General features: G+C 41.8%; 1 protein-coding gene across 1 annotated transcript in view; it reads left to right on the plus strand.

The window, feature by feature from the left end:
* Nucleotides 1-19778, plus strand: part of cUnh8orf34 (chromosome Un C8orf34 homolog) — a gene marked incomplete at its 5' end in the record, with an annotated part of 83802 nt that overhangs the window by 26231 nt on the left and 37793 nt on the right. Inside the window, 2 exon segments of the mRNA XM_084048416.1 lie at nt 5434-5597; nt 11326-11524. Of these exon segments, the coding sequence (XP_083904542.1) occupies nt 5434-5597; nt 11326-11524 (363 nt within the window).

Raw genomic sequence — 19778 nt, forward strand, 5'->3', positions numbered from 1 at the left:
CTTCAAAGGTTTTAACTGAAACGTACACTCCAGTGATCCATGGCAGGATTTTTTCTCTCTGATTTCTAAATTCAACTGCAATGAAAAAATAAATCTTTGCCTGCGGGTGTCGCTGTTGAGGGATTTTGACTGTCAATCTGCTCCCCCCCCAAAGGAATGGATAGGGGAGGGCAGGGGCGGAGAGGAGAGGGGGCGGTATTAATGGACTGTGACATCAAAGTCCAAGGGCCAATCACAGATTACTTTTCAGCCTAATTATTCAGAAAACCCTAGACCACAGAAAATCCACTGAATGTTCAAAGTTCAGTTTTTTGGGGTCTAATTGAGGTCATAAAACCCCCCAAAAAAGCATAAAAAAATAAAAGAAAGTGAAAATGAATGTCATATAACCTTTAAGCTACAGTAATAGCTGACTAACAAGGCGTGTCTACAGTATTTGGTATTCAAGAAACAGAGAAGTTCATAGAGTTAAGGTTGGCACGTTAACCATTGTTGTTAACAGGGAATTTGAAGCTAGGTATGGAAAGCCAAGTTCCCTAACTTGCATTCGGTTGACAAGAGTAACAAGTGCCTGAGAACAAACTGCTGTGTTGGGGGAGTGATCTGTGAGTATGATATTTCAATAAGAAAGCTCCCCATCGTCATCCTCTCCCTCACTGCTCACATGCAGCTCACTAGACAAAGCTTTGTTTGCTTCTTAGCTGGAGCCCGACTAATTGGTTTTTATGTGACTTTTTTGACAACATTGTTATCAGCAAGCCAATTATGCACTCCATGTGTCCCAATTGTTTACCATTTTCAATCTGGCGTCTATATTTTGGGCATGTCATAGGGTTAGCTGAAATCTTTCAGAAATAGTAGATCTACTAGCTCACAACGCCTCACGATGTGATGTCTTGTGATCTTGTACTGTAGTGTAGGTCAGCTATTTTTGAAAAATGTTTACCCATTAAAACCGGGAAAGAATTTGTGTCATTTTAGCTATAATAGGAACATAAGTTTCTTCAAAAAAAATCTCAGGATTTTAGAACAGTGGTTCTCAAAAATAGCAGATATACAAGCTCACAGTGCCGTGCTGTGAGCTTTATATCTGCTATTTTTTAACATGTTTGAAAAATCTTGAAATCTTTCAAACACAAATCTTCCGTGGCCACATACAAATGGTCCGCGGCCACATACATATCATTTTGGGGGTCCTTGGTGCAAAAAAACTACTGACTCAGATACAGTATGGGTTAAGTGGGTAGGTCAAAAATCTGGATTGACATCGGACCCAAAAATCGGTCATAGGTCAGGCTCTATTCCTAGCCCAAATTCTCTCACGCAAACACAATAGAGTGGTAGGGTTAGAGACGATCGGTCTAGTAGTACATTTTGACAGGAACTCAGCTGTTGCTCTTTGCGCCGCCTCCTTTCTCTTCTGGTGGGGATGGAGACTGAATACTAAACACTGTCTCCCATCCTGCATTGACAATTGAATTTGGTACCATCCTGAATTTAGTTAAAGAGAAGCATCCTGTACCTTTCCTTATGAGCAGGGTAAAAATGTTTGCTGCACGGATGGCACAGGGGTGCCTCCGGGGTGCCTCCGGCTTTGCCGTGTTCAGGGGAGGGAAGCCGGGTGGGGATGACTATCTTTGTCACTGCACCAGCGACCAGTGGTGGATTAATACATCAATGCATTGATATTGAAAAAGAGCTTGTAGATCTACTATTTTGACTTTTAAAAATGTCTACATTTGAAACTTTAACTTTTAACAGTACAAATTTGACGGAGCAACTTTCACTCTGCAACTTTAACTCATAGTTGAGTAATATCTGACCAAGAGTACCTATATTTTGACTTTTTTGTGTTGAATGGTGAGGAATACATAGGGTGGAGGCACTATGTCCTTCTGGTGAGGGATCATCACTGGCAGGTGAGCCAGTAGGGGCAGCAGTGACAAGGCTACGCAGAAATGTGTGGGGAATTGGCATAACAACTAAAGTGGGAGAAGAAAGGGAAGAAAGGGGGGGAAATAATTGCCAGCTCAAAATGTATATATGAAAAAAAAATATGTATAGCTGCTAGCAGCAATATGGGGGACAAGCAATGCAATATGCAATCCAGCCGGCCTATTAGAGAAGGCCGTACCTTGTTTATCCCGTTCGCCTCCTAGTTGTGAAGTTGTGTCCGTGACATGCATTTCTAATAGTAAAGCGGAGTTGGGGAGAGCCCATTCACTTCACCTACCTATACACAAATCCACGGAGCGCTGCCCTGTAGGTGGCGCCGCCATTGCTGCGGTGTCAGACTCGATCAGCTGCTGCTGCGCGGTGTCAGTCAGCTGCAGTCGCTGACTGCTCACGTTACTCTTTTACCTGCTTTTTACTAACTTTTACTAACACTAACTTTACAAAGATGTACAGAACATCGGGATGAACCTGTGTAGTTTATGGCTGCTCCAACAGCCAAGCAGGTAAAGAGTAACGTGAACAGACGGACAGAACCGCAGCAGCAGCTGACTGAGTTTGACACCGCAGCAATGGCGGCGCCACCTACAGGGCAGCGCTCCGTGGATTCGTGTATATTCAGGGTTCCAATATGTGCAGCCCTGCTGAACTTGATTTGATAGGCAATTAAATGTCAGTGTCAATTAATGTTTTGTCCGAGTCCAGCCGTGCTGACAGTCAGCCCCTGACAACACTGGCCACCTTGCAAATTGCTACAAAACCTGTATATCCACACATTTTGGGGCTAAACAACAACTTGAAGGATAAACGTAGGCCTGATACTGTAATGATGTACCATGCATGTTAAAATCATGTCTACAGGAATCCAAATCACATTATTCCCCACCATTACTTATTATACTTCATTGGGCCCGATTCACTAGTCTGATTCATACTACTTACGTTGTTAATAATAACTTGGCTAGTGGCTACACTTGGTTGGTAAAAGTCCAGATGACAAGAATATGACTATGATTTTAGTGGAATTTATATTTATGCAGTATTTATATTATATTTGGTATTAGTGTCCATATGTCCTCTGAAACAAAGGGGTTTATAGTGAAAACTTTCACTTGTTCCTTAAGCTTGTATAATTGTATTTATTTTGTGTGTAAAACACTTTTTTTATGTGTTTTATAAATAAAGCACTTTTAAACTGAAGATGATGGCCAATGTTGATGATAATAAAATAAATCAAGCCCAATATCGTGTATCGTATCATGAAATTTCGGCACACCCCTAGAAGGCAGTCATAGCCACTTGGAATGGGAAAAAAATCTTAACTTTTCAAAGAATGTTAACTAATCTTCTTAAAGCAGAATCTGAAAATGTCAATGACAGTTGCTAAAACCTAAAGTTTATATTATTAATATGTTAAACATTTTATCATTCTACATTCTCATTTGTTATTTATAATTATTATTCAAATAAAACGTACTAATAATAATAATAAAAAGCAAGTCTCTTGCACACCTACAAAGGCGACAGGTGTTTAGGAGAAGACCAAACGAGGTCCCAACACACTGAAAAAGAAATAAACTCCCACACACTGTCTTCAAATGCAATTTAAAGGTTTTTATGGGAAACAACGTTTCGGTCCGTTAGACCTTCATCAGGTTATCTTTACCTAAGATAACCTGATGAAGGTCTAACGGACCGAAACGTTGTTTCCCATTAAAGCCTTTTAATTGCATTTGAAGACAGTGTGTGGGAGTTTTTTCTTTTTCACTAATAATAATAAAATAATATACAGTAATCCTATATTCAAATTGGCTTGAGGGAGGACAGACGGACGGTTGGCCCACATCCACACCATCACACTCATGTCACCATGACTCAGCCATAACCATACTAAGGAGTTCCCAAAGCAGCTATGGCCAAATATGGAGTGTGTTGTCTAGCCTCAATGTGTCATCATGGCATCAGGCACAAACAAATCACTCAGTTCCATATAAGGCCACAAAAGGGGCCATGCCCATATATGGCCATATACTGTGGGGCGGCAGTGGCTCAGGGGTAGAGTGGCCGGTAGAGCGGCCGGATTGAAGCCGTGAGGTTTCCAATTTGATCCCGGGCTCCCCCAGAAGAGTTACTGTCGAAGTGTCCTTGAGCAAGGCGCTGAGCCCCTAATTGATCCTGATGAGCTGGTTTGGTGGCTTGCATGGTTTCCTCCGCCATCGGTGTATGAATGTGTGTGTGAATGGGTGAATGTAATGCACAATCTATGTAAAGCGATTTGGATAAAAGCGCTATATAAATGCACCATTTACCATTTTTACTGTACTAATGACATCAGGGATCTCGATTTATGCCCATAAAAGGGACAAGGACTGACTGGGGACCTTGTGAGCTACGGACTCACTCTACCCCTTGAACTACTGCTACCGCTAATCTGTGATCGAGAGAAAGAAACCTACTGTGTGCAGTTATCAAATGAGCATTCGAAACAGCTGTGCAGGGTACCGAGGGAGTCTGGGTATTGTCTGGTATCGTTTTTTGATTATACAATGAATTCATTGGCTCATGGAGGCTTCATTCTTTCACATACAAACTGGGATTTTAGATAATGGTCCATAGATTGTGTGTAGAACGTTTAACGCAGATTTCTTAAAAATATCAGGAGAAGTACAGATTCATGTGTTTGAAGTACTCAAAATGGCAGAAAATCTAAGGGGTGGAGCTTACTGGTTGAAGTGACTGGTGTGTTCATCATCATGAGTAGAGGCACATGTGTAAGCAAGTTTCATGGCTGTAGACCAAACAAGGCATGACTTATGCCTGTTCAAAGTTTGTATTTTCAAACAGTCTCTCAGTTGAACTGTCATTTTGATTGCTATCGCACCAACCTTCGGTCAATGGTTGTTTCATTTCTCGGTAGTCTTTCATGACCCTGTACCATACTGCAGAGTTCCGTGAAAACAGACTGCGTAGATATTAAGATAGCGGCGGAAGGAAGGATAAGAATAAAACTAACAAATACTAATTATGTGCAGGCTGGCTTTGGAAGCTTTTTTAAGGGAAAGAGAGAGTGTTTAACTATTCTCTTCCCAAGAGCAGAGGCAATTGTTGTCATTGTGAAGATGAGACAGATTGTAGTCTTTGTTGGAACTCCATTCACAGTTGTGAGTGTTTTATTTTATGTTCTCAGGGCATTGGATTTGAAAGCGATGGTTATTGAATTGCATAGAGAGATAAGATTTTTTTGCAGTCCACTCACTCCAAACCAACCACCCCTTCTCATCTCTGTCTTGATTCTCATCTCTGTCTTGATGTCACTCTATCTGTCACTGTTTGTCAGCTTGTCTTACTTATCTTCTTATCTGTCTGTTCTCTCTCTTTGTTTGGCTCTCTGCTTGCTATCCGTCTTCTCCCCCCTCCCCACGCCCTCCTTCTCTCCTCCCCACGCCCTCCTTCTCTCCTCCCCTGCACTGCCTCTTGTAGAATTTGGGGGGCTATAACTCAGTGCTGCGCCCACGCGTGGTGGGAGAATGGGTTGGCCGCGAGGAGGATGACCCAGACCCCTTGGCTGCAGAGATGCTGCAGCCACCTGTCCCTCGAGCCAAGACTGAAGTGTGGGGGAGTGGAGGCAGCAGCCCTGCTGGGAGGTAAGTGGTGCAGAGCTATTAGATAGCTATCACACACACATAACACGTGTAATTTTGTGTGTGCGTGCTCGTGTTTAGGTGTGCGTTAAATAAAATCAAAGCAGAAGAGCAGCACCTATTCCCTAGCTGCATTATGTTCAACACAGTGTTTTACACTGTAGCTGGATGCACTCTGGATGTAGCCTGGCTCCAGCCCCTGAAATTGCTAGCCTCGCATTCAGGGTCTGGTGACGCTGTAGAAGGCTGGGTTGTCACGTTTGCAAATCTAAACGACCCAATCGGATCGGGATAATCCAGTATGAAGTATGAACCAATCGCCAAAGAGTCCCACTTTGGCCACGCCCCCATCTCAGAAAGCGGCTGCACTGAGAGGACTTTCAGACTGAATAATGGAGTGAAACGAAATGAAAACTCAGGCTGAGTGTCAGGCTACTCTGGATGCATACTGTATGTACATATTATACAGTAGGCCTGCATGCAGGAGCTTAACCTCAGAATACCTTGGGCATTGGGAAACCTCTCTTGGTTTGAAATGAAGACACAGAACTCTAACTGGAGCTCCACCTGCTTGAGGAATGCCCATCTGAATGGGTTCAATCCTACAGTATTTTACATCAGCTCCCGTACTGTTTTGACAGAATTTCAAGACTACTTAATAAAGCTAACATCAGTCCAGTCAGTGTGCTCAATGCTAAAAGATTATAGAAGAAATGGGATCTACGTATCGATCTGAGATGTTGTATCATTGCTCGCTATCTCTCAGGAACTCTTTTGGTCACAAACTACAGGTGCCCAAAAGACCCAGACCTACTCCGAGCTCCTAATGAAATTCCTGTGAACTGCATGCGTGTGCGTGCGTGTGTGTGTGTGTGTGTGTGTGTGTGTGTTCATATGCGTGCATTCATGTAATAACCATGCATGTGTGCATGTACGGTATGTATGTATGTGTGCGCGCGTGTGTGCCCATGCATGGCATTGCTGCTGATGTGGCTAATTCTAGGAGGATGGGATATAAAGCATAAATCTCAGGCCTGAGCCAACATACACAGAGGCTTAATCTTGTTAGGTTAGTCTATGGGTGGATTACGAGGAGAAATTACATAAAGTAGGAGCCTGAGCTAGGAGATAGGAAAATGTGTGGGCATTCGGAGCTCTGTGTTTGTGTGCATGCGTGTTTGTGTGCATGTGTGCATGTGATTGGTTGGATGGTGCAGTGTCCCAAAGTTAAACCTCTCATCTCAGATCACAGTTTTTCCTCTGATTAAGCAGAGGGGTACTTGGCTCATTTGATAAATAATTTATATCATCTTAATTGCATTTCCTGGCTATTGAATCCCACTGCAGAGTGTGATACAATATCCACACTATGTCTAAGCCGCATCAAACTCAACCAACAGAAAATAATTACATACATATACAATAGACTTACACTGCAAGTCTTAAAAGTTGAATACATGAGCCTCATTACATTATTAAAAGCTGAATAGTTTAAATTTAGTAAAGAAAGAAGTTATGCAAAGCTTAAATCAAACTCTCCTTTCCGTTACTGTTCCTCTTCTCAGCAAATACAAATAAACTAGCAAACACTTTAAAAAATGTCAGATGTAAGATGGGATGCTTCAAGGATCAAATGTTGGGAACCACTGAACCAATGTTAATTTCGTTGACTAAAACTTTGACCAAAAAATATCGTCGACCTTTTTTCACAGATGAAAACAAAATAAAAACTAAGCAATGGTGACGAACGGACGGTCGGACGGACGAAAATAGGCTTGCAAGGTTAGCCGCCTCGTGGCGCCAGGCTTGCTGGTGGATAGCTACATGTATGATTGGCTGCAGTGTATATGAAGGAAGCATGCACCAAGGGCTTGTGGGAAATCCATTTTTTTTACGGATTACATACAGGATACATCCCATATCTTTGTGTCTGTGCCAAATGCTTTCTCTCAATTCTTTTCTGCCTTCTTGCCTATCCTCTTTAACCCCCACCCCACCTTTCAGACTCATTCTCATTTCTATTTTGTCTCTATTCTTTTTTCCTTGAGTAGAGACCGAGACAGATTTACCTGCTATACATAGAGGCAGCCATTGGTGAACAGGCTGAACAAACAGAAAACAGCCTGCACTGCAGCGCAGCTGCATGTGGGTTTATACTGTAGTTTTAATATTATCTTCCTTTTCAACATCATCATTAATGACAGGGTTTATCAACTATACGTCTGACATTGGTGCAGACGATGAGCAGACGATCATGCATACACAGTACACAAATGTTGCACACACCTGAACAACCTTTGATACAAAATATTTTTATATCCCTGTCTGTCACTTTAGCACAAGAACTGTGTAAGACGTATTAGCACTCATGCGTAGGCTCTTTGAAAGTGTCATCATAAAAAATAATCACAGTTTCTCTTCTGATCTTAATCAAAGCATAATTATAATTGACTCCCTTAACAAGCACCAGGCATTGCTTTTCTAATTTAGTTGAGAACTGCTGTAAAAACTGAAAACTTTTCTTTCCACAAGTATTTCAATTTGTTTACAACCCTGGGGATATGTGTGCCAGCTTCAGCAAGACTGGAGAATACAGTACGCTGGCCCACTGAGAAGAGATTTCAAAATTAACAAAGCTCTGGCCGTGAGCAGACATTTGGCCTGCCCAGATCGATGGATCACCTCATCATAGAAACACCAGGCTGGAGAGGAATGAAGCCTTACAGTATCTGTTCTACTTGTGACCCTCCTCTATTATCTGTAACCAGCACTCATTCAGATATGATTACCATCCAGGGATGCAAATTATCGATTAATTCATGAATTGATAGTTAATAACCTTATCGATCGATTAATCAATTAATTGACAAGCTGCGTTTTTTGAAACCAAAAGGAAAATTATTTTCCAAAACAGAAAATGAGTGCAGAAACATAATTGCCTTGATGTATCTAACATTAATGAGCTTTAACGAGCATCAGGTGGACACAGACACACACCCCTCCCCTCTGCAGTGCTCTATGGAGTCTGTCTCATTTCTCTCCAAAAGCCCTTGAATATGATGGAATATGATTAAGGATTACTGTGATTATGGTAAGCTCCCATTTGATATCACACACACCATACCTGCAACTTTCACTAGCCCAAAAAAAATTACATTTTTTTTTTTAATTAATTGAAAATCTATACATTTAATTGAGTAAATTCCTAACGGCAATTCATTGACTATAGATTAATTGTTAACATCCCTATTACCATCATATTAAAACTCCTCCACCCCCTCCTCTAATCCACGCCCCTCAGCGACCAAGACATGGAAATAGATTTTTCTAGTATTGGGGTGATGCAGAAGTCAGCTGCCATGACTTGTTTCTTTATGTGTGAGACACGGGCATCGTTTAGTAACTTTTCAACAGTCATTATTCCTCCTTATGCTCCAGGCACACAGACATGTACTGAGACATACACAATTTCACCTGAGAAATGAACAAATGCAGAGCATGTGACAAAGCATAAATTGAAAGCGGCTCATCTCTCTCTTTCCAAGTATCGATTTTCATTACGGTTTACGGACATTGAGACCAGAGAGGCTGTGTCACTGTAGGAGAGACATGCATCAAGTGAAACTCATTATGGAAAATTCCCCATTACAATTCGTAAGACCGTTGGCTAATTTTACAGGCTTGATTCATCTCTGTTTAAAATATTGGTAATACGTTTAATGGACCCCCCTAAATGTACACAGTGTAAAGCATTTTGGAATGAAACTGCACTTTACTGACTTAACTGCAGTTAAGTGATTTTCTTTGCCGTTGTAGAATTATTTAGATCACTGTGCTTTCAACCTCCTTGCTTATATCCTGTGGAAAACATGCCATTACTATATAATGTAACTATTACTGTGGAAATATTAGCATATGGCTGCACTGTATTCAAACACAAACACGATGAATGCATTTGCAATACTCTGGCAGGATGATGCTTTATGTCTGTTTTAAACTGCATTGAGCAATTAGAACTTGAGCAAGTTCTATTTTAAGAAAAATCTAAATATCAACTGCTGTGTGCAACCATAGCCTCTGGCTTGGATATACGTCAGTGATTTAAAGATCCTAAAAATGCCTCCTTTCCCCCATACAGTGTGTGTTTTGTGCACTTTGTTTTCCTGTTTTACATACCAGCTTGTTTTTGATCATTCACCCCCTGCTGACAAACAACCCCAGGGGTTGTAGTTAAACCCCCCCCCCCCCCCACCACCCCACCCCACCCCACCCCACCCATGTCCTGCTTATCAAACGTCTCTGTCTATTCTAAGCATTATTCTGTCCTACATGCAGAAGCTTCCTTTTACCTACACATACAGTACATACTAGAATAATTGTAGTGCAGATAGTTGGAGGTTGGAACCGTACATGTAGCTCTGTGGCTTGGTGCTCAGCCTCGAGAGCAATTAACCTTTTTTTTATCTCCTTACCACCCATCATTTCCAGGACAGTACACAGGTGTTGCACCTGCGTGGGTCCTCAAATGATTGCATGCTTTGTCATTTTGTCTAACAACCCAGGAATGGCTATACCAAATGGATGTTGTGGAGGCAGTGTAGGCAGGCACGCTCATAGGAAGAGGAAGTGCGTGGACACTTTGTACATAGCCTGCTAAGAAACAGCCTGAGAGATGCGGACAGGAGGGGAACATAATAGCCTCACAGGGAAGGAGCTGCTATTGTGAAAAGAGTGCTATTTCAGCTGGCCCACTGCCTGTTGGCTCCAAACATACCACTGTGGATTAGAAGAGTCTCACAAGCCAGTCATTGTCAACATATTCCAGGTGCGAATGCTTTATGGTATCACAACTGGGAAATGTTTAATAAGAACATACATTAACATTATAGGCTGCATAATTGAGCGCAAAGGGATATTCTGAATCGGCCACTTCTGACACATTGTTTGCATGTAACATTTCTGGATAAGAAAGCCTTGATACGTGATCTAGCTGTGTCTGAGGTTGGAAAAACCCTTGACTGTACAATTCCTGTTTTTTTATTTTAATGTTTTTATTAAAAGGGACATTTAACCTTCTTTCAACCTTACCTCCATGTGAGTATCTCCACACATGTGTCTTGATATATTGATCCTTAACTCATGCTCACTATAATAGAGGAAGGCAGGAATTCTGGCAATACTCGCGTTGTTTCTCTCAAAGGCAGGCTGTGGATAGCTTGAAAAGTTATCTGCCTGTGACATCATCAGCAGGAAACTAGATTTCTTTTCAGAACTAGATTTATGTTTAAATGTTTTACTGATGCACCAACTGTGGCTGATATTTTAGCGTGCTTTTGTTCCAGGAAGTGACAGGCTTTCTATTGGCTTGAAATCCCCACAGATGATGTCATTGGCAGGTAAATGTCGAGAGATGTCCTTGCTATCCATAGCCGTGAAAAACAAAACAAAGAGGCCAACCAGATGCGCAAAGGAGATAAAAAGGTCTAAAAAGTATACTGAAGGTGCGGAAAGGGAATGAAGGCTTAAAAAGAAGAAGCGATCCGAGCACTCAAAAGAGTGGAGAGGATGTAGAGTTAAAACGAACTTTAATGTTTATACATTAAAGTTTGTTTTAACTCTAAATCCTTCCCTCCACTTCTTTGAGTGCTCGGATCTATCCATAGATAAGAGGACTGGGTGAAAAAAGGTGAAGTGTTCTATTAAGCCCTGCTTTACTTCCCGTCTCCCTCAGCCTGAAGATGGAAACCAAGAGCAAAGGCCTTAAGGAACAGCAGCAGCATCACAAGAAGCTCCTGGCAGCCATGTTGTCCCAGGACTCCTTCGACTCGCTCCACAGCCCCGCCCTCTCTGTCACAGAGGAAGAGATTGAGGATGAGGATGATGCTATGGAGCTGTTGGGTAATGTCAGCAAACATATTCATATGCACATGTGTATATAAATATATATATATATATGTATATATATAATATATACTGTATTTAAATGCAAGCTCTCCTGTTGCTTTTCCTTGTAATTACTTTGCAAATATTTTCCTTTCATTCCAGTAAAAATACACATATAGAATACTGTTGAACTGAAAGGGCCATACCGACATCAATACATATTCATAGTTTCACTGATAAATTGTACTCGCAGATAATAGAGTATAAAGTAAGCCACTCAGTCTTTCATCTTGTTAATTGTGATGTTCTTTCTCTAGAAATGAGTGTGTTCCATAATTTCTCTCACGCACGCGCGCGCACACACACACACACACACACACACACACACACACACACACACACACACACACACACACACACACACACACACACTATCTGCCTCACCATACAGTATCTTTCTCTCTCTCAGCCGCATGCTGTCCATAGCCATTACGCAATTACAGCTATCCAAGCTGATAACAATAATTGTTTTGGGATTGCTTGCAATTATGAAAAGGCATGCGGCTGGGGTTGTCTTGATTACAAAACGTTAACATTTCTTCTTTTCATTTTCTCTCTCTTTTACTTTGGATTGAAAAGAATACAGTACTTTTTACTCACCTACTGTGTTCATAACTAATGTAACTCACTGTAAATAGTCCATTTGAGTTGGCGAGGGAGACGATGTCTGGGTAGAATAATGTGTTTGCTCCTTCCAATTAACAGCGTGAGGGAGATGAGAGGATCAAATGTGATCTTTTTTCATTCATTTCCTTCCACAGAACACGAGAGATGTGAAAATGAAATGTGACATGTTGTTGAGCTGCATGCCATTCAGTCTCCCATTGACGCACCCATGCACAACAAACAAGGACTGTAAAGATCAATCAAATTTGTACGTCATTGAATTTGTACGTGTATTTCACAGGCTCAAATGTTTATATCAATGGTGCAAATGGGGATACAGAAAGGGGGGGGGGGGGGGGGCGGTGGTACACATGATTCATAAAAGCTACTCGGGGAAAATGCAAGCCGCACGCCAAGTTTCAATTTGAGAGGTTCTCGAGATACACTGGTGACACGCTCAATCACACGCTCGCAGAGATCACGCTGCTCGTCCAATAAACAAATCTGTGTTAGATAAATTCTAAACACAGTTCAACTGCATTAGCAGAAATCTGGCTCGTTTTTTAACACTCTGACATTGTTCAGTTTCAGTAGGGGTACACTGAACAGGAACCAGGCCAGCCTTTAACAGCAGAATTATCATGGAGGGCATCAAAATTAGTCTACCACTAAGGAATGTCTTTTTTCACTGTATGCATATAAACAGAACATTCCTGCTAATTGAAGTCTAACTCGGAATTCACTGTTAAATCTGGATAGCACCATCAATAGCACCCTCTGACCCTAGACCCCATTGAAAGTAGCCAGTAGAGTCCCAGTCTCATTTGGCACTCGCAGTATGTCTCACTTAAGGGCACTTTGATGGTAGTTGTTAAGGGAAGACAGTCACCTGTTCTCAAAAAGCCAGGCCAAATTCTCTCAGCAGGTTTGAAAATCCAATGAATTACAGCTACAAGGTCACTTCTTTGATGTTGTACTCTTGAAAGCAAAGGTGTGTTTGTTTGTGTGTGTGTGTGTGTGTGTGTGTGTGTGTGTGTGTGTGTGTGTGTGTGTGTGTGTGTGTGTGTGTGTGTGTGTGTGTGTGTGTGTGTGTGTGTGTGTGTGTGTGTGTGCGCGCACACACGTGTGTGTACACACTACATGCACTTTTCATACATGGTGTTTGGTACAGCATCTTGTGCTGACCAGTGTTGCCAGACTTTGTGAAAGGAATAAGCAAGCAGGTCTAAGAAAACAAGCCCAAAAGGCCACATGAGCACTTTAAACCTATATGGATTGGCTATTTGAAAATAGGCGATCTGCAAGACCATGCGACACGTTGTGGGCTTGTCGATCTGCTATTTTTGAAAGATCTTCATTATTTAGAACATACACAAATCTTGTATGGGGAGACTAAATATTTTCAGATGGGGGAGCCGCAGATAAATACACATTAATTTGTGGGGTCTTTGACATGAAAATGTTTGAGAACTATTGGTTTAAACAACATTAAGAAACAAGCCCAAATAAGCATTATACACTGTTGAAACAAGCCCAAAAAACGCAACCCACAACTACCATTGATTAATTGAATACATAGAACCACAATGGAAAGAAGCCCGTAGGACTTTTTGTGTTATCCTTTTAGCGTCATTGTATACGGTAATTGTACCACTGTACCACTATTTTGCAAACTGTAAAGTATTCAATCAATCAATCAAACCAATATTTACAAGCTACTTTACAGAAAAACAAGGCCAACGTATAATAAGCAGACCTGGCAACACTGGTGCTGACTCAGAACAGAGGGGTGTTTGGGGCTTGGAGGAGAGGTGAGAGAGATGGGTTGATTGGCTTTTTTTTAATTTATTTTTTTTGAAGTAGGGATTATTCTGTGGAGTGTCTGAGTGCGTGTCATCTTGTCTGTGGAGACACAAGGGTGTCTTGTCTCAAGCCAAATTGAATTTGTTCTCTGAAATGTGCTTTGTTGCACACACACACACACACACACACACACACACACACACACACACACACACACACACACACACACACACACACACACACACACACACACACACACACACACACACACACAAACACACTCTCCCTGTGACTCTGTTCCTTTCTGTCTACCTCCTGACTCTATATTAATACTTATCTAAATGGGGGTTTTGTTGCATAGAGCAGCTTATCCATGGGGTTGTCACACACACACACACACGCACACACACGTGCACACACACGTGCACACACACACACACACACACACACACACACACACACACACACACACACACACACACACACACACACACACACACACACACACACACACACACACACACACACACACACACACACACACACACAGCCACGCACGCACACAAAATAGAGATGCAATATCTTGTATTGCAGCATAGCCTGCAGCCTCCATCTGAATCACAGATAGAGCATTGCAGATGAGTGGATGTATTCTTTTTTTTATAATTATAGTTCAATATCGTCAATAACAAATGATCCTAAGTGTGATTAGTCAACTCCAGTGCTGCTGTGTGACTATTATTTCTATGAAAACAAATGCTGAACTAGATCCTTTTTTACGGTGTGGCTGTGGTAGTCTAACAGGTTTTGTCGGTAGTGAAAGTAAACTAATGAATAGTGTCAAGGTTGGGCTGTAGTTAAAAATCATATAAAATCATATTCTCAGGAGGAGGGTCTTGGTAGATTGATAAGGAATGTGGGTCACAGTCTACTGGTGAAAGCTTATTTTATGCTTTGCTACTTTAAATGTTGAGGTATTGTTTGTTGATTGTATGTAAGAACTGATCCTGATTCTGGTGTATTCTCTAGTATCACCGTATGCAAGATAGTATACATTTATATAATGAATACATAGCAATCATACCAAGAAGTAGACCATACTGTGGTCCGTGCTGTACTGAGCTACTGCTGTGACCCATAACTGTGACCCATAACAGCAGTACCGTATAATGGTGATAGATACATATGTGCAACTGGGTGTTTATACTCTGAAATGGCCCTCCTAGATCATACCTCTGATTCCTGGGCACAACACTCCTCCAGTGGTTTTCACGCTATGGCTCGGTGCAGTAATTCAGAGCAAGTAATGAAGTGAGGATGTTTGTGATTTTCTGTCAAGGCCTGGTCCCAGTTCACTCCACTGAGGCCAGTGGAGGCCAAAAGCACTTCCACTCTGACTGAGTGGTTGCCACAGCACTGCCCCCAGTTGCACACAGCTATACGTGTGTAGATGGATGGGGTTGGGAGAAAACTTGTTCCTAAAAAAATAAATTAAAAAAAAGCATTTGGCTTCCGACCAAATCCATGTAAAAACTAAAAAAAAGTGCTCCTCGGAAGTCGGAATTGGTATCCAGGGAGTGTGTGTGCAAAGTTTCGCTGCGATCAGGCCAACGGTGCCGGAGATTAGCTGTTCACAGACAGAAGGACGGACGGACAGGGTGCAAAACATCTCGCCATGCCTTCGGCCTGGCGGAGACAAAAATTTGATTGAAGGAAGAACTTTATGTTGAATTCAGTGGATTATACTGGTTTCTATAGTTTCCTCTTCTGTTTCAAAGTCTGAAACAGTACAGAAACACTAAGCAGTAAGCATTTCTCATCTAAAAATGGTTATCAGTCTCATTAGACATTTCATTTTCAACCTGTGAAATTAGCTCTATTTTGCATCACAGCACATTAGGAGACTTTGTGATTACGATTTGATTACATTTTCCATTTATGCATGAGATTATGAGGACCCCTAGTGGTGACAGCTGAGCTGTTCTCTGCAGTTGGTGGAGGAGCTGAAGGTGTTGAATGTGGATATTGGCACCTGTGATTGGATCCGGGACCTCCTGACACAGAGGAGTCAAACAGTCAGAGTCGGCAGCAATACATCTAAAATCGTTTAAGTCAACACAGGATCTCCTCAGGGCTCCGTTCTTAGTCCCTTATTGTTCACTCTACTTAACGCACGACTGCTCGGCCAGGTTTAAAAGCAACCTCATAATAAAGTTCGCTGATGAAAGAAAGAAATGATTGTCGACTTCAGGAAGAGGACCAGGCCACAACACCATTCAATGACCATCAATGGCTCAACTGTGGAGAGGGTAAGAAGTACAGAATTCCTGGGAGTAATGCTGATAGACAACCTGGCCCCGAGCAGCAACACCACTGCTATCATAAAGAAGGCCCAACAGCGTCTCTACCCCCTCCGTCAGCTGAAGAGAGTTGACCTTCACATTCCAGCCCTGAGTAAAAGAGTAGGTGAAATAAGCTATGGCTTCAGCCTATAACTTTTTGGTCAGAAATGTGGTTATTTTGTTTTATTATTTATTCATTTTTGTATTATCTATGAAATTGTAACCATGTTACCACAACATTGACTGAAATAAACTAAACTAAACCAAGGCCTGACCATGTTGTACAGAGGTACCATCGAGAGCCTTGTCACCTGCTGTTTCACCTCCTGGTACGGTAACGGCACAGCTGAGGAGAGAAAACAACTGAACAGAAACGTACCAAAGATCATTGGTACCTAGCTGCCATCCCTGGCAGATAAATGCCAACAACGATGCATAAGGAGAGCGACTAACATCATCAAGGACACTACCCACCCCTCTCACAGCCTGTTCTCCCTTCTGCCGTCTGGGAAATAATACAGGAGCATCAGTGCCAGGATGGAAAGGATGCGAAACAGTTTCCCCAGGCAGTCAGACTTTTGAACTCCAATCTCCCTCCCTACTAGGTAGTATATGAACTTGGGAGGTATGTATTACTATGCATTCGATGAGATGATTCTGTAGATGAATTTCATTCAGTTTTTATACTGTTTTTATCTGGCTATGTTTGTTTTTTTATGACATGAATCTTTCTAGTTTTTATGTTTATAGATTTATAGACAGTATTTTTTTTGCATTATTTATCTATTATTTATTATGATTTTTTGCTGTCTTTTAGTTTTAACTAGGAGAAGCATAACTTTGTTTTTCCATCCAAAGTGCTTTCAGATGGCAAATAAAGCAATCTTGCCGGCAAGGTTAAATAGTAATTGCAAGTATTTCTACATAATGATTTGAATGCCAGACTGGTGGCTTATTCATATTTTAATTGTCAATCCCAGAGTATAGTTTGCCTGTAAATACTTTCCATTGATAGCCTACCACTGTCTTATATGATGGACCCATACCATTCACATGTCTGAAATACTGTCTTATCTTTGTGATGCAGCAATGTATACCATCTGTTGCATTCACCTACCCTTATACACGTGTGTGTGTGTGTGTGTGTGTGTGTGTGTGTGTGTGTGTGTGTGTGTGTGTGTGTGTGTGTGTGTGTGTGTGTGTGTGTGTGTGTGTGTGTGTGTGTGCTCACGTGCATGGGGGTGCGGGGGTGCGCGCACACAACATGGCACATTTCAGAAAAAGTTCAGTTTGGCTTGTGTGTGAGTGTTTACAGACATTGCACAAGATTAAACCACTGTCAACGGAGAGAGTTGACACATACAGTACACACACATACACACACCCACACACTTACGCACGTATTGCTTATTGTTATAGTGTGAGAAGTAAGCTTTCAGCTTTCCTAATGTTGTAGTGTACCATAGTTTTGATGATCAAAGCAGCCATTCCAAATGAACATTTTCAAACCGCATACACATTTCTTTCCACATACTGTAGTGTCAGCTAATCAGAGCTTTGCTCACCATGCCTGTTAATTTGTTTTGTTAGTTACTGCTCTACAAACAAACCAGCCTTGTCTAAATGAGAGCTATAGCGATGGTGAGAACTGTTCCATGTTGTGGATACAAGCCATCATATTCACGCCTCTGATCCACAAGAGGAGAGGAGAGGTGGGAAGGGAAGACAAGAGCAGAGCAGAGCACAGGAGAGTTGAGAAACGTTGACGTTCAGAGCAGCCGTGACATTGCAGATTGTCCACTGGGGGGCAGGAGAGGAGCAATAGCCAGTAGCTACACTTTCAGCACAGCAAGCATTGCTTGTGGTGACCGATGACATTATCACTGGTAATACCAAATGCTGGCTCTGCAATTAGAGACGAACATTCAGTGACTGAATCTCCAATTCAATTTTGTGCTATTGGGTTTTGAAACCTGGCTGCATTCATGCAAGCACCTGAGGAGCTTATGGGAAAATAATATGTTCCTGCTGTAAATGTTTACAGTGCTGCAAGGCATAATTTCCTCAGATCAAATAGAGGAAAAACATTCTGAATTAAAGGCATAAGATTGATTTGTTTCCTTCAGAGAGTTTCCAAAATCAGATGAGTTGAGTGTTTGATTGATTATACTGCAGGGATGGCACAGCGCACTCTCCCAGTTGTTTTCATTAGTCTGACTTAATATTTACAGCAGTTGAAAACCTCATTGAAAACAAATATGATTCACATTCGCCTGTAAAATCGTGGAAAATTCCAAGATTTAAGCCTTCGTCAGGCAGTGAAACCACACTTGTATGCCTATCCGAAATAAGAAACAACTTGAGCTCAGCTTGTGGGGAAAACACCCTGTTTTTGGCTTTGCAGTGTTGTTTTATGGCGGGTTAACAAGACAAGTTAGTTTCCCACAGTAAAGTTAATGGCCTCGTCCTACTAGGTGGAAGTATTCTCTTAAGTATTCTCTGCAGTCCACCTTTTGTTGAATGTGTTAATGTGTGATACTTTTAAATGAGTCACAGGTTTTCAATAACAAATTATTTGGGTTTTTACAACACAAGTGACTTTAGAAGTTTAGAGGGAAACATAATTTTGGTTGGGTAACTCCCATCTAAACTCGGAGCTCTATGAAATAAACTAAAGTTCAAGTGGACCTTCTAAAGCAGAGTTCCCGAAAGACAAAGTGACCTGAGTTTCTTGCCTGCTTGTCTTGTTGCTTCACTGTGTTTGGTTTGTTAAGAGAGGACTACAGTATGACAGGCGCTGTCAGACTTTACTGCCGAGGTCAAAATGCAATGGGAGTGCCGTGGCTCATAGATTGCGCGTCCCATCTCTCACATGATGCATACCTCTCTGATGCCAACCGCTATATCTGGGTGGTGGTGGGGTACAAACACGGTTTAGGGGGGTCTGAGCAGCTTTGGTCTGGATGGACTAAACGATGATGTATTGTGGTTTGTCTTGCCAGAAGCAAGAGATGGTAGATACCCCAAGACTACTTTCTAGAGAACACTTAGTGGATAACAAACCTTATATGAATAGATGCATTGTCAGTAGAGACATGTTCTGAAGTGATGAATGCACCCATATATATATCTTATGTTCTCCCACCATTGCAGTGTGTGGTTTGACAGTTTTGTGAGTTTATGACATCAAAGAAAGCATCAAGTTACCACTTAAGTATGTCAAAGGTAGTCAGTTTAGGATCTTGTCTGCTGTAAGATTAAGATGCAACTGACAAGCCGACAGGCTTCCTTGGGTGAGTTATAGATCAGAACACACAGCAAGGGGTAACAGAGATGCTGAGAGTGTGACACATCCATACGGGAGTCATCAGACCACCCCACCGCCCACCGCCCACCCCACCCCACCCTGGGGTGAGTTAACAGGCCTTCTTTGTGCATTGCCCCTCCCCGGTGGGGGTCCTGAAACAGGAGTGGGCGACATGAGTGTACC

This window comes from Gymnoscopelus microlampas (genome assembly GCF_963454915.1).
Source record: "Gymnoscopelus microlampas genome assembly, chromosome: 22".
Lineage (NCBI taxonomy): Eukaryota > Metazoa > Chordata > Actinopteri > Myctophiformes > Myctophidae > Gymnoscopelus > Gymnoscopelus microlampas.